Source organism: Bos indicus, chromosome X (assembly GCF_029378745.1).
Source record: "Bos indicus isolate NIAB-ARS_2022 breed Sahiwal x Tharparkar chromosome X, NIAB-ARS_B.indTharparkar_mat_pri_1.0, whole genome shotgun sequence".
In the NCBI taxonomy this organism is placed as follows: Eukaryota; Metazoa; Chordata; class Mammalia; order Artiodactyla; family Bovidae; genus Bos; species Bos indicus.
Window position 1 is genome coordinate 58,979,282 of NC_091789.1, and position 20,434 is coordinate 58,999,715.

The 20,434-nt window shown below is 43.3% G+C and overlaps 1 protein-coding gene across 4 annotated transcripts; it reads right to left on the bottom strand.

Annotated features, from left to right (window-relative positions):
* Nucleotides 1-1,821: 1,821 nt before the first annotated feature.
* On the bottom strand, nucleotides 1,822-19,948 carry LOC109554829 (nuclear RNA export factor 3-like). 4 transcript variants are annotated; one of them, XM_070783484.1, is made up of 14 exons: nucleotides 18,733-19,948; nucleotides 15,717-15,870; nucleotides 14,621-14,695; nucleotides 13,738-14,085; nucleotides 13,090-13,126; nucleotides 12,657-12,725; nucleotides 12,519-12,574; nucleotides 12,272-12,415; nucleotides 12,093-12,151; nucleotides 11,893-11,987; nucleotides 11,752-11,794; nucleotides 11,160-11,232; nucleotides 10,381-10,615; nucleotides 1,822-2,876 (listed from the first exon to the last, which is right to left on the bottom strand). In XM_070783484.1, exons 4-14 carry the CDS (start codon nucleotides 13,815-13,817, stop codon nucleotides 2,832-2,834), a joined length of 936 nt encoding a protein of 311 aa, XP_070639585.1. In that variant the 5' UTR covers nucleotides 13,818-14,085; nucleotides 14,621-14,695; nucleotides 15,717-15,870; nucleotides 18,733-19,948; the 3' UTR covers nucleotides 1,822-2,831. The 4 variants fall into 4 exon arrangements, with proteins under 4 accessions (XP_070639585.1, XP_070639584.1, XP_070639582.1 ...); XM_070783483.1 differs by lacking the exon at nucleotides 1,822-2,876 and adding an exon at nucleotides 6,045-10,010 and having other exon boundaries at nucleotides 12,272-12,379; XM_070783481.1 differs by lacking the exon at nucleotides 1,822-2,876 and adding an exon at nucleotides 6,045-10,010.
* Nucleotides 19,949-20,434: the final 486 nt, after the last annotated feature.

The window sequence follows — 20,434 nt, forward strand, 5'->3', positions numbered from 1 at the left end:
GGAGGGAAGCTGAGAGTGGGAACAGCAGATGACTCCCGTGTTGGGAGCCTGAGGATTCCCTACGTCAGTTCAGTTCAGTCACTCAGTCGTGTCCGACTCTTTGCCACCCCGTGGACTGCAGCACGCCAGGCTTCCCTGTCTATCACCAACTCCTGGAGCCTACTCAAACTCATGTCCATTACGTTGGTGATGCCATCCAACCATCTCATCCTCTGTCATCCCCTTCTCCTCCCGCCTTCAATCTTTCCCAGCATCAGGGGATTCTCCAATGACTCGGTTCTTCCCATCAGGTGGCCAAAAGTATTGGAGCTTCCGCCTCAGCATCAGTCCTTCCAGTGAATATTCAGGACTGATTTCCTTTAGGATGGACTAGTTGGATCTCCTTGCAGTCCAAGGGACTCTCAAGAGTGTTCTCCAAACCACAGTTCAAAAGCATCAGTTCTTCAGCACTCAGCTTTCTTTATAGTCCAGCTCTCACATCCATACATGACTACTGGATAAACCATAGCTTTGACTAGACAGACCTTTCTTGGCAAAGTAATGTCTCTGCTTTTTAATATGCTGTCTAGGTTGGTCATAGCTTTTCTTCCAAGGAGCAAGCGTCTTTTCATTTCATGGCTGCAGTCCCCATTATAAGCATGAATGTTTTTGATGGTCCAATTGTTCTATCTTTGGTCAGTGGGAGCCCCTCAGGTTATTTTTCTTTTTGATATAATTTCTGTTACGAGAGTTCAGTCCAGACCCACCTTGTACAATCCTTACCTAGACCAGAAATCAGGCATTTCTCCAGGAAGCCTGGTGCCTTTCAGTGGGAAATGTGTTTAGAAAATTCAGTGCAGGGACTACAGTTGCTGATTGCTACTAGATTGGTCAATGTTTCTTGCCCCTTTCAGCGAATAGAGCTAATAAACCTAGATCTCATAGTCAGAAAATCTACATCATTGTCATGCATCCTGGGTTGCTCTTCTGTCCCCTTATAGGTACACATTTTTATCATCAATTGTATTTACTGCCCAGTTTAGAGAATATAAGAACAGATAACATACATTTGTTTCTCCTTTCAGATGTAAAAGTTGTCATACTTTATACCAGTGCTATCCAATAGAAATTTCTGTGGAGCGAGGAAAATATTCTGTATCTGTGCTGTTCAACACGGCAGTCATTAACTAACATTTTATTCAGGAATTGAACATTTAGCTACTAAAACGTGGCAACTGTGATTGATTCTTAATGCCATGTAATTTTAATTTAACTTACTGTAAGTAGTTACTTGAGGCTAGTGGCTATCCTATGGGACAGCAGCAGCTCTACACACTTTTCTACACCTGTTGTTTAGTATCACTGAACATTATATCCTGGCAATGACTCCATAGCAATAGAGAAGGAGAGTCTTATTGGTTTTTTTACTCTTATTGGTTTTTATAGCTGCATAGTCCTTTTGGATGTAGATGGACCACAGTTTATTCAACCAGACCCTCGCAACAGGGGGCTGGTTGAATATATATGTTGTATGTGTCTTGTTTCTTATCTTCTGCTGTATGCATTATTCTGGCAGGAATGATTTTGTACTTAAATCTTTTTTTCTTTTTACATTGTTACTTTAGGGTAATTTCTTAGAAGAGGTTGCTGATTCCAATGGTAAGTCTCCTGGTAATTTTATAAAATCATAACAAATTCCCTGGTTAGGAGTTGTACCATGTCACATTACAACCAGCAACGTATATGTCTCCATATTACTTCACAGACTATGTAAATGATGAGAAGAGGCATCTTGGTTTTTTTTTTTTTTCTCTTTGCATCTCTTAGTCAAGAGTTAGTTTAAATAGTTTTTAACATGTTTAAGGAACATATTTTCTGGAAATATTTCTTTGTATGTAGTACACTATCTCCTCCAGAATGTTCTAATTTGCCTTTTATTTTCATAAGCTTTCTGTACAAGGACATAAACTTCGTTGGTTAGATAAGTTGTATATTTTCCCCAATGTGTAATTTTTCATTTTACTTTGCTTATGTGATTTTTTGCCATGCAATTTTTAATGGAATCGAGTGTTACCATGGTTTTCCCTTCCTGTTTCTGGATTTGAAGTCATCTTTGGAAAACTTTTCTCAACTACTAGCTTCTAGAGGAAACGACTAGGGGTGTACATTTGTGGACAGGAGAAAGAGAACAAAGGATCATATTAGAGTGTCAGGTATAAGAGGAACCCAGAAAACAAGTGACCATCATGGGAGAAATCTGGGAAAACCATTTCTTTGAGTCAATAGAATTGGGCATTTGGACCAGAGTTTCTGTCCTGTGTTTGTCTTGATAGCTCAGTCTCTATTCTTTTCCATCTCTTGTGGATACATGCCAGGCTCCCCCTGACTGGCAGAGAACATCTTTATAAAGCAGGAATTCCATGGCACCTCAAATGGACATGTCAGATGACTAAATGGATAGAACCACCCTCTTATCTCCTCAGGGGTAATAAATTCCAAACCAATTCCAAAGTGTACCATTTTGACAGAACAAAAGAAAGGGAAACCTGCAGCTGGATCTGGTGAGAAGAAGCAAAACTGAAACCAACACTGACCACCTCATCCTTGACTCTCTGAGCAATGCCCAGTCAGAAAAGGTAATAAATAGCCTATTAGTCCTATGCAAAAGGACAGAGGTTTGAGTTAGAAGGTGCCACATTGTCCCATGTTACAAGCTCTCCCACTCACCTACATCATTTCTTGTTTCCATGACAGTTTCCAAGACTCGGGGTCAAGCTTGGACTACTGTTGCTTAGAATGAGGTCTGAAGTCAAAGGGATGAGGGTTGTATCCCCATCCCCAAGGGATGGCCACTAACGTCCATCATGTTTCCTATAGGCATTTCCAGTTATGCAGGTCTGCGGATGAAGACAGAGAGGCTGAGGTGCAGATAAGGAATTGGACCAGACAGTCCCTCCACATAGTACACACACGGTATACATAATACCTCAGTGAGAAGCAGGATAGAAACTACACGCATATCCTGTTAGTCTTTTTACACACGTCTGAATTTTCAAAGAAACTTAAAGCCCGTTGTACCTACTTCTGTCTTTTAGGAAACTTTTTACTTAAAAAAAAATAATGTCTTTTCCTTGAGGGAGAGAAAGAAAAATATGTAGAAAAATGGAGAGTGCTGCCACCTGCTGAACAGAGTCAGAACTGCAGGTGTGAATGTCTGAACTGGGGGTTTGGCAAAGGATGGGGGACGGAAAGAGCCGTGGTATTGGTGTGGAGTGGAACGGATTCCCTCCCACAGGCCAAGATTTCTAGACTTCACACTGGCAGCAATCCTTCTGTGTTTATGCCCATGCTGGGATCATCAAGCCCGGGACTGGAAATCCAGCCTCCTAGTGAATTGAGTAGAAAGCTGCACGAATTAGTGTATGGATAATTGATATAAACAATTTGAGACAAAAAACACATATAAATACACACACATATAGAAAACTGTCAAATACATTGTTTTCAACGCCTTCTGAAACAATGAATATATGAATGTTGTATCTTTATCAGGGTGCAATTTTTTGTATTTTCAACATTTTATTCAGTAAATTACATATTGAAAACACCCTAGAAAGGCAACGTTATAAAATAAAAACATCCTCTATCTTTGACAATGCATATTCACCGAATAATCATTACAGAGATCTGTTTAATACCTAAGTCAATGAATGTATTTCTACACTATTCTTTTGTGACTCAGCTGTTGATAAACCCGTTTTACAAAACTTTCTCTTAATATGTTGATAAGTCACCAATTAATACTGCTCTTTGTTTAACACATATGGAAAAAATAGAGACATGAGTTTCTCTTAACTTCTTGGTGCCTACTTTCCAGATTTTTCTCTGCATGTAATGCACTAACATATTTAATCACACTCATACACCCATGCTGATATATATTCTTTGCAAAAAATAGCATCATATTTTTGGTACATCATGACAATCCTGTTCACTTAATATGATTTAATTCTTACTTATTTACATAGTTTTTTTTTCTTTTCAAGTGTTTTTGTGTGCTCTTGATATCATTGACCTACTCTATAGCTTAAGAAATCTATATGTGAATATAATATCTCCAGGTGTTTACACAGCTTTTAATGTTGTTATGCAGAGGGTATCCAATACTTTGTAATGAGTTTTAGTGTTTTGCATGTTCTTCACATTGTTTTGAAAAGAACAACTGAATAATGATACTTCCTGGGATGTCGAATGTCAGTTAAAGTATAAAATGGGAAATGCTGAATCATTTTTGTAACTCCCGTTTATGAATCCTGAAGTAGTAGTTAATAATGCTGTTTCCTAGGTCATGTTACTTAACTTTTACATTCTGTTCCCTGAAATGAACTGAGCAAGGTAGCAGAATAGAAGATTAATCTATAGGAATCTATTGCATTCCATCACACTAATAAAGAAATATCAGAAAGAGATTGCAAAAAAAAAAAACACACACACACACACAAAAAACAACAATCCTATTTAAAATGCCATCAAAAATACCTAAGAATAAACTTAACCAAGACATAAAAACACTAAAATCTTGATCAAATAATTGGAAGAAAATTCAAAGAATTCAAAAGATATCCCATGATCTTAGATCAGAACACTTAAACATGTCTACACCTCCCAAAGATATCAACATATTTAATGCAATCCTTATCAAAAAAAAACCTATTACATTTTCACAGAACTAGAACAAATATTTCAAAAATTTATATGGAACTACAAAAAGACCCAGAATTACCAAAGCAATCCTGAGTTAAGGAACAAAGCTTGAGGCATAACCCTCCCAGACTTCAGGCTATACTAGGAAACTACAGTCATCAAAGCAACTTGATACTGGAACAAAAGCAGACATATGTATCAATGGCAGAGTAGAGAGTCCAGACATAATCCCACGAGTGTGTGCCTGCGTGCGAAGTCACTTCAGTCGTGTCTGACTCTTTGCAACCCCATGGACTGTAGCCCACCAGGCTCCTCTGCCCATGGATTCTCCAGGCAAGAATACTGGAGTGGGTTGCCATGCCCTCTGCCAGGGCATCTTCCTGACCCGGGGATGGAACCCACGTCTCCTGCATTGCAGGAGGATTCTTCACCTCTAGTGCCACCCGGCAAGCCCAAACCCATGCACCTATGGTCAATTAATCTTCAACAAGGGAGGCAAGAATGTACAATGGAGAAAAGACAGTCTCTCCAACAAGTGGTGCTGGGAAAACTGGACAGCTACATGTAAATCAGTGAAATTAGAACACCCCCTCGCACCATATACAAAATAAACTCAAAATGGTTTAAAGACCTAAATATAAACTCTTAGAATTCTGAGACCAGAAGCAACAAACACTCTGACAAAACAATCATAGCAATATCTTCTTAGATCAGTCTCCCAAGGCAAAATAAATTAAAACAAAGATAAACAAATGGAACCTAACTAAACTTAAAAGGGTTTGCACAGCAAAGGAAGCCATCAGCAAAATGAAATGACAACTTATGGGATGAGAGAAAAATATTTGAAATGTCGTGGCTGTCAAGGATTTAATATCCAAAATGCACAACTCTAAAACAAAAGGTAAACAACAAAATGAAAAAATGGGGAGAAGATCTAAATATTTTTCCAAAGAGATGCAGATCTCCAAGAGGAACTGGAAAAGAGGCTCAACATAAGTAAATATTAGGGAAATGCAAATCAGAAGCACAATGAGGTTATGCCTCACATGGGTCAGACTGGCTATCATCAGAAAGTCTACAAATAATAAGTCCTGGAGAGGGTGTGGAGAAAAGGGACCTTGATACACTGCGGGTGGGAATTAAATTGGTGCAGCCACTATGGAGATTGGTATGGAAGTACTTGAGGAAGCTACAAATATAGCTACCATAGGATCCAGCATTTCCACTTCTGGGAACATAGCCAGAAGAAGAGAAAACTGTCATTCATAGCAGCACCATTTACAGTAATCAAGACACTCAAACAACACAAGTACCCATCAACAGATGACTAGCTTAAGAAGATGTGATATGATACACACACACACACACACAGTCACCCAAACAGTGGACCATCACTCAGCCATAAAAGGATGAAATATTACCATTTGCAGCAACATAGACAGACCTAGTGAATATTATAGTTAGTTAAGTCAGTCAGAAAGAGAAAGTAACTATGATATGATATCATTTATATGTTGAATCTTAAAAATCATACAAATGAATCTATATTCAATACAGAAACAGACTCACAGACAGACAAACTGAGCTTATGATTACCAAAGGGGATAGGGAGTGGGGAGGGACAGAAATTAATTAACAGGAATTTGGGGTTAACAGATACAAGCTTTTATCACAAAAAGGGTATCCAATAAGGAATTACAGTAAGGTGCAGACATTATACTGATTAATTTATAATAATATATGGATAATAAGCTGAAATACATATATATATCCAAATTGCTTTACTGTACACCTGAAAATAATGCCCTACATCAGCTGTATCTCAATGTAAAAAATTCACACACATCTGTGTCTCTTTTGCTGTCTCGCATACAGGGTTGTTGTTACCATCTTTCTAAATTCCATATATATGCGTTAGTATACTGTATTGGTGTTTTTCTTTCTGGCTTACTTCACTCTGTATAATAAGCTTAGTCTTTTGGACTCTGTGGGAGAGAGGGGGGGATGATTTGGGGGATGATTTGGGAGAATGGCATTAAACCATGTATAATATCATATAAGAAACGAGTCGCCAGTCCAGGTTCAATGCAGGATACAGGAACCTTGGGGCTGGTGTACCGGGATGACCCAGAGGAATGGTATGGGGAGGGACGTGGGAGGTGGGGTTCAGGATGGGGAGCACGTGTATACCCGTGGCAGATGCATGTTGATGTATGGCAAAACCAATACAATTCTGTAAAGTAAAAAAAAAAAAAAAATCACACGCAAAAAACTCTCTTTCTCACTGTTTGTGAGTGCATATTGGCCTTGAAAAGAGTAGGGCTGAATGAGATAAAATGTAAAACAGGTTTCATATAGTAGTTGAACATGTTACTGTCCTACAATCCAGGTCCTCTTTCCAAAGAGTAACAGCTTGTGCTGCCTCCTGGGTTCAGTTCAGCACCTCAGGAATCAGGTAATCACTGTGGCCCCCACACCCATTCCTCCTGGCCCAGGGAGTAGGACTTCGTCCCCATTATCATCTTCATGTCCAGTGGGGAGCATGACACAACCTAGATTCTACATCAGGTGAATTTTCCACGATCAGTCTTTAAGCCCTGGAAATCCATCATCTAAAATGCAGCTGCTGGTTTGGCCTGTGCAGAGGGCAAAGGGTAAGCATCTGACCCTGGAAATTTTACATTCTCTGTCAGCCTGAGGCTGACCATCTGTAAAACAGGACTGCGGGCGCCTACTTATAGACTTGTTAGAAGAAAAGGAGAAAACCTCAGAGAACGGCTCATATACAACGGGACTTTGAGATGTATTACTCCTGGCCCACCTTGCATCTTGTGTGTGCATGCTAAGTCGCTTCAGCTGTGTCTATCTCTATGCGATGCTATGGACTGCAGCCCACCAGGCTCCTTTGTCCATGGGATTCTCCAGGCAAGAATACTGGGTGGGTTGCCATTTCTTTCTCGAGGGGATCTTCCTGACCCAGGGATCGAACCTGCTCTCTTATGTCTATCTGCATTGGGAAGCAGGTTCTTTACCACTAGCAGCACCTCAGAACATTTCTGCCTATGTCCTCTTAAATAGGAGATTTGAAAAAGTGTCTGGAAATGTAGCATCAAGTAAACGTTGGTTCCATCTCATCAATTCCTATTTCCTCACACTTTCTGGTGTCTTTTTTCAAACTCTAGTTTGACCAGAAGTAACTTCTTATGGAACCCCCAAGGAAGGATTAGTACAGGAGAGCAGAGAATAGGCACAGGTCAGCTAGACAGAAGTCATCAAGCAAATCTCCAGTTCCAGAGTCATCAGCTGACCACAGGACCTGTGCTGAGTCCCTTACCTGTGTTGGCCTCAGTCCTAACGCATAAGTACACTCACTACAGAAACAGAGGTGATGGGCAGAGCCTTTTCAGTCAGAAGACCAGGATTTGATGCTGTGAACCATTATGTGCTGAATGATTTACCTTGATAAGTTAGTCATTTATCTAATATGTGTGCTTGGTATCTTTTATCATTTTTATGGGGTTTTTTTTCAGTTTTATGTGTACTATTATTTTTCTTACTACTCAGCCAAAATATGAATGGTGGAGGTGGTAATCAGCAAGAAGTTAGGGATGAACCCAACTGAGAGTGGAGTACATAGGACGTGAAGGGTGTGGAGGTGAGGGATGCAGACAAGCATTGGGCTCTCCCTGGGTGCTTGGCCCTGTGCCCATCCTCTAACGACCCAGGGAAGATTCTTACCCAATAGCGTTCCTGGTTCTCAGCTGCAGACAGTAGTGACGTGGAGGCTACCAGGGAGGTGCCTAGCTGAAGCACTCTACCCTGATTAGCTCCTCTCCACTGAAGGCCACCATAGCTGCCCTTCCATTGCCATCTCTCAGCTCTTTGCTTCTGGGTATCAGAAAAAGTGCCCCTGTGGAACCTTCCAGACTGGATTCTTAAAGGGCTTCCACATGCAAATGATACTCTCTTTTCCCCAGTCCTCAAAAGTTGCCCTGCACACTAGGGAAAGGAGACTCCGAGGTAAAGAAGGAAATGTCTTTCTCTCAGAGGTATGTCATCTCCACATATTTACCTGATATACTGTGCTTTTATAAGTAATGATATTATACATTTCCTACACACAGCCCGATGATACACACACACACACACACACACACACACACACACACGTAGATATGCTGGCAATTCATTTTAATTCTAATTCATCTCCTCATGAAACTGAACATAATGAATTCTTTTCTTAGGTAATGAATGCATGTGCACATGTCTGTGCAGTATTATATTCATCAATAGGGGCTTTTGAGGGAGTACCCCTTGAGCCTGTTATATCACAGGAGAGCAAAGTGACCATTTCTCTAGCCCATAGTCTAAAAGGGAGGCTGCTCCATTGTCCTCCAGAGAGGGCAAGGGACAGAACCTCACCCAAAGTTCCTGCTTATCTGGACAGGCGACAGAAGCTATAAGAGGAGCAGCTCTGTCATCTGTGAAATGGGACTCATCTCTAACACAGAGCTGTCCTGAGGAGTGAGTGAGAAAGCCTGGGGCTAAGGCAGGCGCTGTCATTTCTCATGGTTCTCCTAATGAGAAAGTAGATATCATTAGAAAGGAAGCAAAGTCTCTCTGATACGGCTGGAGTTCAAAGTTCTAAAGAGAGAAGGAACTCTAATCTCTTGGGAGACTCAGAAGCTCCTAAGAGGTACCCAACATCATATCTGTGAGCAGACTCTGATCCAGTCCCCATGCTGGGAAGACAGGCTTGCCTTTGACTCACCTGGTGATTTCAGTGAGAGATGGCAACAGGGCAGTAAGCTGTGGTGTTGCCTAACTGCTGCTCCTGAACTGCTCCTTATGTTAATACATTGATAGGAAAATGTTGGACCTGTCTCCCATTCAACACTGCAGAGGGTATCAGATCATGCAACATCCAGCCATGTCACACCAGAATTTCCAATATCTGCTGCCTCCATGTGGGACAAAACACTAAAAGTACTACCATTTTACTGAAATACAATGGTATTTCTTTCATTCACTAATAACTCAATATATATTGGGCTTAAAATTTACACTATTCCATTTGAAATATCTCTTTACTCTGCAGTAGAAATAAGAGGTTAAGAAAGAAAATGAGTACATGGGAAAATTTTAGGGTAAAAAATGAGATGGGATGGCTCCTTCACATTAACTTTTAATCTTACTCAAGTTTCAAGGCATTGAAGATTAAGTAATCAATCCCTGGACTTCACTTCCCCATCCAGCCACATGCCTCTCTTTCTCTTCGTTTCTGTCTCTGGTTTCCTTTTCTCTCTCTCACGATGAGATCTCATTTTCTATATATATATGCACAAATATGCCTATACCTACATAAGCAAACTTCAAGGAAGACATAATGAAGATGAAAACATTAAAGGGGTATCTTTGGGTGGTATGTTGTGGAACAATGATTTTCCCTGCTCCCCACTGGACATCTACTGTGACATACAGAGTGGAATGAACCTCAGGCCCAGTGTATCAAGATAAAAGTGCCTGAAAACCCAACTGTCTGTACAGACAGGCGCAGGATTCACCAAACTCACAAAAGTGATACAAGCCTGCTCAAAACAACTAGTAGCTTACTATGTACTAAGAATGAAATGTTCAGGGTAGAAATAACTGAAATAAACAAGGAAAACAATTTACATTCAAGTTCCCATTACTTACTCGTCCACTCCTCCCAGCTCCCTCCCAACTCCATGCAAACGCAGCAGTCACTTCTGAGACTATTGGAGGTGATTCCACACTGGGAGGAGAAAGCCCACACCATTTCCTGCTACTCAGGGGAGAGGCGGAACATGAACGTGGTCGACAGTGTAGGCACTGGGATGGAGAATGCAGACGCTGAGCTTCACTGGGACTGGCTTCCCTTACAAACAGCTCTTCATTCACTATACAAAGACTGGAGGAAAAATGCACATGTGGACAATTTATGGATGGACCACCTGCACCCCAATCCTGACTGCTCCACACTAACACTCAGCAACTAGATCCCTTCCATACCCTCCTGTGTCTGTCCCCAGGCTCCTTAACTGGTTCCGCTGTGCCTCGCACAGAGCTCACCTTCAGAGAGATTGTCTACCAGCTTCACTCAATGGACAGTCTGTTCCCCAACCCAGGGACAACTTCACATTTACCCTGAACAGTAACTCAGTACATTACAGTACAGGAGTGTACAGTCTGATCCCCCTTTTTCAGAAGAAGACAGAGTCACAGACAGATCATGTGACTTGACCAAGGTCACACAGAGAGTGAGCACTGGGTCAAGGAGAGAACCCATGTGCTGATTCCAGAGCCCATGCTCTTCCTAACCACTAGGCTAGACTGGTCCTTGGATCTCCCTGCTGGCTTTCCACAATACTGAGTCAGCCTAAGATCTGCATCCACATGCCCAGGGCCCTGAGCCCAGACTGGATGGGCCATCCCACCCACAACATGGCTCTCACCTGGAAAAGTTGGTGGGAGTAGTGGTGAAGGTCCAGGTGAAGGCACAGACACAGCCCTGAGAAATTCCTTCCACTTCAACAACAAACAACAAACAATAAGCAAGAGTACCCCCTAAGAACCCCACGTGTTTACAGGCTCCCACGTCATTCCCCAGTCAGGGTCTGACTTGACACTCATGCTGAGGGGATAGCTGTTCACATGGGGAGTTGCATGTCAGGAATGGGGAGGGCAACTGTAGGAGATGTCTGCTCCCAGTGACATGTCCCCATGACAACCACTTCACAAGTTCATGGGATGCATTTTTCTCAGGTGCTGAAGAGATGGATATTATGAGGAAACTGTGAGGTTAAGTAGTAGCCCAGGTTCTCAGTGTAAGGATCTGGTATGGGAGCCACCAAACTCCACAGCCTGTGTCCCTAGTGTCCAGGGTGGGCAGGGCAGACATGGACGCAGTTCAGACCTGGGTTGTCTGTGGGAAGACTGAGGGCTGGGGAGGGGAGGGAATCTGGAAGGAAGAGTTCTGGTGGGAGGGAGCCTGACCAGGCGAGAGAGCAGTGTGGCATCTGGGGGGAGCGGGCTACACACACTCACCTTCCTTGAACACCCCACTGACAGAGAAGCAGAACATCGTTTCCTGATAAGGAAGAGACCAGGTACTCAGTCACCCCTCATCCTCTTTCCCACCTGCGCCTTTCTGCCCCTCACCACCAAGCGAGAAGCAGGTGTGTCCACCTCAAAGGAGCTGAAGTCATGCTGAGTTTTGGGTAATGCACAGAGGGCACGCACAATGTCATGTTTTGTGTGTTTCATCATCTGGACACACGGGTCTGTGGGGGAGGGGAAGAAGGGAAAGTCAGGGCAGCCACACGATGGAGCCTGTGATTGGCCCCCTTACCACCCTTTCCGGCCCATTCTTCCCACCACACACTCACTGGGGTCCTTGAGCATCTTCATATTCCTGTTGTCCAAGAAGTGCGCACGCATGCTGCTTCTAGGAGACACAGAGGAACAGTGGGTGGTGGTCTGGCCAGCATAGGTGTCAGCAGGAGCTGGCCTGCATCTGCTGGGGAACCACATGTCCTGGGGGAGGAGTCTACACTGTGATACTCACAAGCCTGAGTCCTTGGAGTGGAATGGAATGGTCAGGAAGAAGCAGGCCTCCTCATGATAAAAGCCCAGCAGTCCCTGGCGATCTCCATAGTCATGGATCAAGTAATAGCTGAGGGAAGAAGTGAGGCGAGTCTCTCTCTGTGGTCTGAAGCGCAAAGAAGACTTGAAAACTCCCATGAGCAGACCTGAGCTTGGGTGGCCTCCCCTGTCCTGGCCCTCCCCTTGTTCAGATTCCCAGGGGTACTTACTGCTGCAGGAATTGCAGGATTTGACTCTTCACCTGATCAGATCCAGAGAAACTTCCCTGGAATTAAAACAGTCCTCAGGACAAGGGCTGACACACCCTCTTGTACCACCTGGAACCCTGCTGGATCCTCTGTACTCACCTTGTACATTGGTAAGCACTTGGGGGCTTCCACAGCACATTTAGAACCTGAGAGTGTCTCCTGGCCATCCTAGGGGAGGGAAGAGGAAGTCAGCAGTGCAGTCCAGGATGTGGTGCTGGATGGTCAGGGAAAAGGATGGGCCCAGGATGGGTTGGGGATCAGAGGTCAGGGAAGAAAGTGTCCCTGGAAATGCCAGTGGTAGGACTACATTTTCAGTCACCTCCATGGTTTACCTGAAGCCTGTGGCACACATGGCTAAAGAAGATCCAGAGCCTTTTCAGGTTCCCACAGAGAATGGTACGCCCCCCTCCCCCAGGACATTTAAGGGTCAAGTTCAAAAATGGAACTTGAATGGGTCCTAATAGATTTCAGAGTAGTTTATGGGCACTGTCAGTGCTCTTTAGAGGAGTCTGTGATCAAGGAATGCACTTACCAAGCTTTTTAACCTGGGGAACAATTCCAGGATGGTGCTGTCAAAATTAAGACAAAAGAGAAAAGTCCGTGAAACTGTGGACATGACCTTCCTCATTGGAGCAAGTCACTTACATCATCACAGCCCTGTGTGCCCCCCCACAGAGCCCAGTATCCTACCATTCCAGGGCTCTTAGGTCATCTCACCCATGTCACAAATCCATGGACTGACTCAGAGAGAGACTGTTTATTCCATTCCTTCCTACCACCCTCTCTTTCATCTCCTTCCATGGGTAACTCCCAGCCAGACTGTTCCGACTCCCTTCTTTGGTTCCACAAGGGCCAGCACTTCAAATCCAGTCTGCAGGCCTTCTTCCCCTCCCTCCCTCCCTCCCTTCCTTCCTTCAGGACCCAGGGAAGGCTGTGGAGAGAAGAGGATATGGGGAGAGAGCCTGGTGCTTTGCTGCCTCACTGGGGGTCCAGCACTCTTTCAAAAAGTCAGGACACACCTCAGGGATGCCCTCAGGCCCAGGATGCTGTGGCAGGGAGGTGACTGAGGTGGGGCTCAGGAGGTAGGGAGGGAGATGGAAGGGGATGAATATGGAGTGGACGGAGGAGGGGACAGGTGAGACATAGGGGTGTAGAGACAAGGCAGAGGAAGACCTCATACTGGTTATCACGGAAAGCGGTGCACACAGTATTTCTGTCTGCACACATCCCTTCTGGTTCCAGCTGCTGACTGTTGCCCATCTCCCCTGAAGCCTTCACCTGGAATTATGGGAATACCCACATGGACCAGATGGCCCTGCACCCACACCCTTCCTTTCCCTACAAATCCACTTCCGCTCATCTGTCACCACCCCATGAGGCTTCCCACATTTCTTTCAAAGGAGGATCTGGGTGCCCCACCTTGCCTCAGTGTTGGAGAGGTTCAAGTTTTTGGTGGAAGCATTCTCTATAGGGTGGACAGGCCATGCACCAGGTAGGGCTTCTTGTTGCTCAGGTCCAAGGACAAAAGCTATGATGAGAAAAGAGAGTGAGGATCCCAAAGGGGATAACTGAGACAAATCTGCTTTTTCTACCCGATCTATCTGACCACCCACACCATCAGCCCCAACACTGGCCCTAGGTCCTCAAGTTGGGCATGATTGCTGAATGGATGTGAAGGGAAGCAGCCATGCCATTTCTACAGTTCTGTGTCATTCCAGTATGACAGGTTATCAAGTCTCCAGGAAGCCAGGATGAGGGAGACAAGCTGAGAGGGTCCACGCTGGTGTACTTACAGCACCAACTGTGATACCCCATGATATCATCTCTGAGTGCTCTACCCAGACAGACCCTCTACCCTCACCTCCCCTACAATTACTGCTGTAGCCATACCAGGGCCAAAGCAGAGTCTCTGGATACCAAGAGCTTGCTGGCAGGCATCCTATGGTTTGTTCATAGTAAGCTGCAGAGTTAGGGATGGGGTTCAGTGGCTCTGAGTCTGAGGGTGGGTTGGGGAAGAGGACTGTCTGGGTATGAGTGCACAGCTTGTGCTAAGTCTGCATTACCTGTCCCACCTTTTCAGACTTCAGCGCCTTCTGCACAGACTGGGGTGTGTCACAGGGTTCAACAAAGATAGATATCTGTAGAGAACACAAGAGGGGCTGGGTAAGCTCCAGGAAATCTGTGCATGGGATCAAGCAAGACCATGCCCCTCCCCTGCCCTCTTATCCTTAGTCAGCCCCTGACACACACTCTTTCATTATCCTCACTGAAAATCTTGCTGTTGACATTCTTCAATGCACAGGCAATGTTGACATTCTCTACAAAGAACTGGGCTTGCATTTTCTCAGAGTGACAGGAGAAACAGAACATGAGACCAGACTGAATTCTCTGTGCTTGCCACCTACCCCTTTTCCTTTCATCGCCTCCATGCCCTCTCTTACTTTGACTAGAATGAAGGGCACACTGAATTGCTTCAGAATGCAATTAAGCAGCCACTTCTCATCATATTTTATACCAAAGGCAATGTAGGAGCCAAAGAACAAATGGGAAACAAAATTGATATAATAGAATCCAAGGTTAAGGTAAGACACAATTGTGTCTTGCTTTAGGACATTTTATCAGGCTTTAAATCATTTTTGAAAATAGGACAATATCTGTTATCACTGACTTTGGCACCAGACATGGATTTTCTAGGTACCCCCTTTTTTTTCATTCAAATACTTTTCCTGAAAAAATCAAGTTAGTATGTTTCACAGGTACTTCCTTTAATAAAGTTCCACATGAGGTACACCTCACCGGCCCCTCTGACATAGACCCCAGAGACTCAACCTCCTCCTACACCCAGCTAGAGCCAAACACGTAATCTGGTGTGAAGTCCTCCATCTCCCTGGCAGTAGTTTCCTCCTTTGCTTTTATTTTATTTTATTTTTTCCTCCTTTGCTTTTAGATAAGCTCTCCCATGTTCCTCCTTGCAGCCAGTCTGTTTCCTTTCTGTTGCTTCTCTGAACTCATCCTTAGATGATCTAAGAAGATTCCTCGTAGTAATAAGATGGATTATGAACTCCACTTCCCCAGAAAAGTTCCCAGCATCTCTACATAAGTCCAACATGACTGTCTGTCATCTTCTACACATTAGGTCCATTTAGCCAGGACACTCACTATGATCTTGAACCAGCTCCCAAAGGTCTTATCCTGTCTGTTTCTCTCCATTCTTCTCTCTGGAGGCTTTTGCTTTGTCTCCATGTTAACATGCATTTGGTCTTGTTTCTGAAAACCACTTCTCTGATGATGGGGTGGAATGGCATATGGAGCACTGTGGGGAAGTGGAGAGAACAAAGTGGTCCATATAGGCTTGGAAAGTCTTCTTTACATTTTTCCAAATGATATTAGAGCTACAGTGAAGAATGCTCAAACATTAACCTCATCCCATCATTTTTCACTCTGCCAGGTTGGAGAGAAGAATGACATGTTTAGCTACAAGGTTTTGGTTGGTACATGTCAGTCATGCTGACTGGTCACTTACTGTCTTGCTTGGTTGTCCATATGAGCATCACGTGCTTCTGATGGGAAGCAGATGGTGCTGCTGGGAAGTGACCTGTTCAGACCAATATTTGTGTTGCCTTTGGTAAATACCCCAGCTTTGTGCTCTTCTTTGTAAAAGGTTCACTTTATCAGTGCGCTCTAAAATCATCAACGACAGGTCGATGGTCACAGTACCAGAAGAAGTCCTCAGTAAATATCATGGCTACTGAAGGAATATCATTGACGTTATAATCTGAACAGAAATGTATCACAATGCTAAAAGTAAAGACTAAGAGACCTCACTGTGGCTCCATTTTTCAGGAAATGAGAGATAGGGATCAGTCACAGCTAAGAAGAAAACAGGCACTGGGGAAAGGGTCTGGATCTAGAGTGTAGTCTGTGATGTTAGACCCTGCTGTACTTGGTTCAGGCTAGGTGGCCTGTGACAAGTGGCTTTTCATCCCCAAGTCTCACTTTTCTGTTCTGCTCTAGGAGGACAAAAAACATACTCTTAAATCTACCATGGTGTGATGGTTCCAGGGTCAAAGTGACCTATCTCCCTGAAGGAAGAATTAGAGAAATAAAAGATAAGTCTGATGTAAAGATCCAGAATGTAGTCTGGAGAGACATAATATGGAGAATACCAAAAGAGAAGTATGGAGAATTACAGGTGATGCGAAGAGTATATCTAACACATGGCTAATGTGAGTCCCAGAGAGGAGAGGGAATAGTAGAGAAGAGGTATTTGAAGAGAATAGGGTTGAGAAGTTTCCAAAAGTAACAAGACATCAACTCAGTATAAGAATATTAGTAAGAAAAAAGTATAATGGAGGAGAAACATTCTTACAAGAATATACATTCATTTCATCATCATGTAGCAAAAACTTGGAAATTTGTGACTAAATGTTTCAATCTAAAATATTATAGACTCTTTGGGGCAGAAGAAATATCATCCTTAGTAGAGGCACATAGCAGAGAAGGCAATGGCACCCCACTCCAGTACTCTTGCCTGGAAAACCCCATGGACGGAGGAGCCTGGTAGGCTGCAGTCCATGGGGTCGCTAAGAGTCGGATACGACTGAGCTACTTCACTTTCACTTTTTACTTTCATGCATTGGAGAAGGAAATGGCAACCCACTCCAGTGTTCTTGCCTGGAGAATCCCAGGGACGGGGGAGCCTGGTGGGCTGCCGTCTATGGGGTTGCACAGAGTCGGACACGACTGAAGTGACTTAGCAGTAGCAGCAGAGGCACATAGACGCTATAAAGAAAGACTAACGGCATTGTGAATATATAGGCAAATTTAAATGAGTATTGGCTATAGAACACAATTGACATTTCCTCTGGGGATTTAAATATAGAGACAACGATAATGTGTGACAATAAATTTGGAGACAGTTTAGAGAATCAAAGTGTCTCACGTCCCATAATCCTCTGAGCAGTTTTAAAGAACTAATTAACTAACATTAGACTGTGAAAATGCAAACATGTCCACTGTAATCTGAAGAGTGAACACTACAAGAACAGCAAAAGAAAGTTTAACTAGATAGCCATGTGAAGTAACGATTTAATAGTTATAAAACATCAACTATATCAAAGGAAAGGCAAGGGAAAGGAATGTATATGAGGTAAAAATAAATATACAGTAATATGATATACATAAACCAAATTAGATCTATTTATATTAAAAGATTCAGGCTAAATACTCCAAATAGACATTTTATCAGACTGGTCAAGAAACCTCTCATCAAATACTCCTGAAAAGAGACACATGCAAAATTTAATCATCAGGAAAATTAGAATATAAAAAATGGCAAAATGTACACCTTTTCCACATTAACCTCAGAAAACTGGTAATAACCATATCAGTAAAAGGTACACTTTAAAGGGAAATTTCTTTATGATAACAGGTTCAATGCAATAAGAAGATAGTAATACAAATTCTAAATTTGTATGCCTCTTAAAGCCAGCATACAAAGCAAAAACTGACAGAAATAAACAATGGACAAATCCACAGTCACAGTGGGAAATTTTAACACATATCACTGAGTGACACATAAAATGGAGAACAAAATCTCAGCTAGAGGGGAGAGGATTTTAAAATACAACTTAAACAAATTTATTTAATTAACGTAGAACAATGCACATAAATACTCATCAAACATTCCAGATAGTTCACATGCCAGGCAATAAAGCCTCAACAATCTTCTACGGACTAATACAATTTACCCTGACTAGTTAATGTAATATCCATTAGTAATGGTGGGTTTTCTGCCCCTCCCCCACCTCTAGTATAAATCCAAAGAATATTATATAATCCTACCCTCCACCTAGGTGACCCTCGCCACTCCCCAAACCCTAGACCTGAGAAGATAACATGAGTCATGCCTTTTCCTTAGCCAGGGAAAAATTCAAGTCAGCAACCGCCATTTTCGTCGGAGGGGAGGTTTACCACATGGAATCGAGATGGGTGTGTCAGAGCCCGCTTGGCCCATCTCCTCAAGAGACCGGAAAATAGTCAGTCTGGGCTCTCTCCCCCCTTTCAAGGACAGTCAAGTGGTTGTGAGGTCCTGTGGTTTGGGGTGGGGGAGGGAACCCAGAACCCTTTCTGCTTTGAGGGGATCTGAAGAGAAGGTCTCATGCAGACCACTCACCCATAGGGTGGCCTGAAGGCAGAGATCTGTCACCACCGTCCTCACAGGCTGCCCTGGAAGAGAATCTGTGGGTCTGGAGCTGGAAGCTTGTGGAATATCAAAGAAGGCTGCTGAGGTAGGAGAGTGCAAGCCCCAGACCACTTCGTCACAGCCACACAAACAAGATGGGGTCCTAACAGGAAGTCCCTTCCCCAAGGTCATAGAGGAGGAGAGTCTTGGGGGCCAGAGGAGACTTAACTTCCTGTAATTAGTAATGAGTTTGCTACCAACCTAACATCCAGGGAACTCTTTCCAAGGGTACCACCCCTGCAGAGGAGGCCAGTTAGAATTAGGAGGCTTAGGGATCTTGATACATGTAGCTACAAACACAGAGAACTCTCTGTGCCAGACGCTGCATCAGCTACATTACACTGTGTTCCTTCATTTTGCAGACCCAGAGAACTGGGAGGGCCAGCAGTAGGAAATGTGCTGTCCTTGCTACATTGCATCTGTTCTTCCCTGTATTCCTCACAAGGGGAGTCTGATACCAAAATCATCAACTTTCCAAGGTTGCTGAGGCTTACTGAGGTGCTACACTTGTCTAGGGTCATTCAGATGCTTCTGGGAGAAACAGGCCAGAATTGAGCTCCATGGACTGGAAGATGACTTCTTGAAGCATAGCTTTACTAAATACTTGGTGCAATATAGGGGCTTTTCTGAAGTTTGTGCAAAGTACCTGACTATTCTAAACATAATAAAATGTCTAGAATTAATTCTAACCTATTCCAGAGAGATCATACCAAAAAACAACAGCAACAAAAAACCTTGAAAATATAAAGTAAATACCAAACAGAGCTTGGTAGCTTACTGCAATGACAGTAGAAAAAAACAAAGTAGTCTCTCCTTAAAAAAAAAAAAAAAATGTAGTCAATGTAGGCAGATATCCCCTAGTGCAGGGGTCCCCAACTCCTATTGGGAACCAGGCTGTACAGCAGAGGGTGAGTTGAGGGGGGAGTGAGTAAGGGAAGCTTCATCTGCTGCTCCCCACAGTTCCCCATTGCTCACTTTACTCTCAAACATCTCCTCCCTTAGAGCCAGAACTATAGATCTGAAAGTCTCAAATCAGAGGTTTTCTAAAGATGGAAGGAGGGAGAAGCCTGGGCTCTAGTTCATGAACCAGAATTTTCTTTCACACACACACACAAAAAATGAGCACACTGGTCATAGCAAACAACCACTTCCGACAACAAGAGACACTCTGCATGTGAACATCACCAGATCGTCAATACTGAAATCAGGTTGATTATATCCTTTGCAGCTGAAGACAGAGAAGCTCTATACAGTAAGCAAAAAGAAGACCAGGAGCTAACTGTGGCTCAGGTCATGAACTCCTTATTGCCAAATTCAGAATTAAATTGAAGAAGGTATGGGAAACCAGTAAGCCATTCAGTTATGACCTAAATCAAGTCCCTTAACATTATACAGTGGAAGTGACAAATTGATTAAAGGGATTAGATCTGATAGAGTACATGAAGAACTTTAGATGGAGGTTCATAACATTGTACAGGAGGCAGGGATCAAAACCATCCCCAAGAAAAAGAAATGGAAAAAGGCAAAATGGTTGTTTGAGGAGGGCTTACAAATAATTGAGAAAAGAAGCAAAAGGCAAAGGAGAAAAGGAAAGATATACACATCTGAAAGCAGTTCCAAAAAACTGCATGGA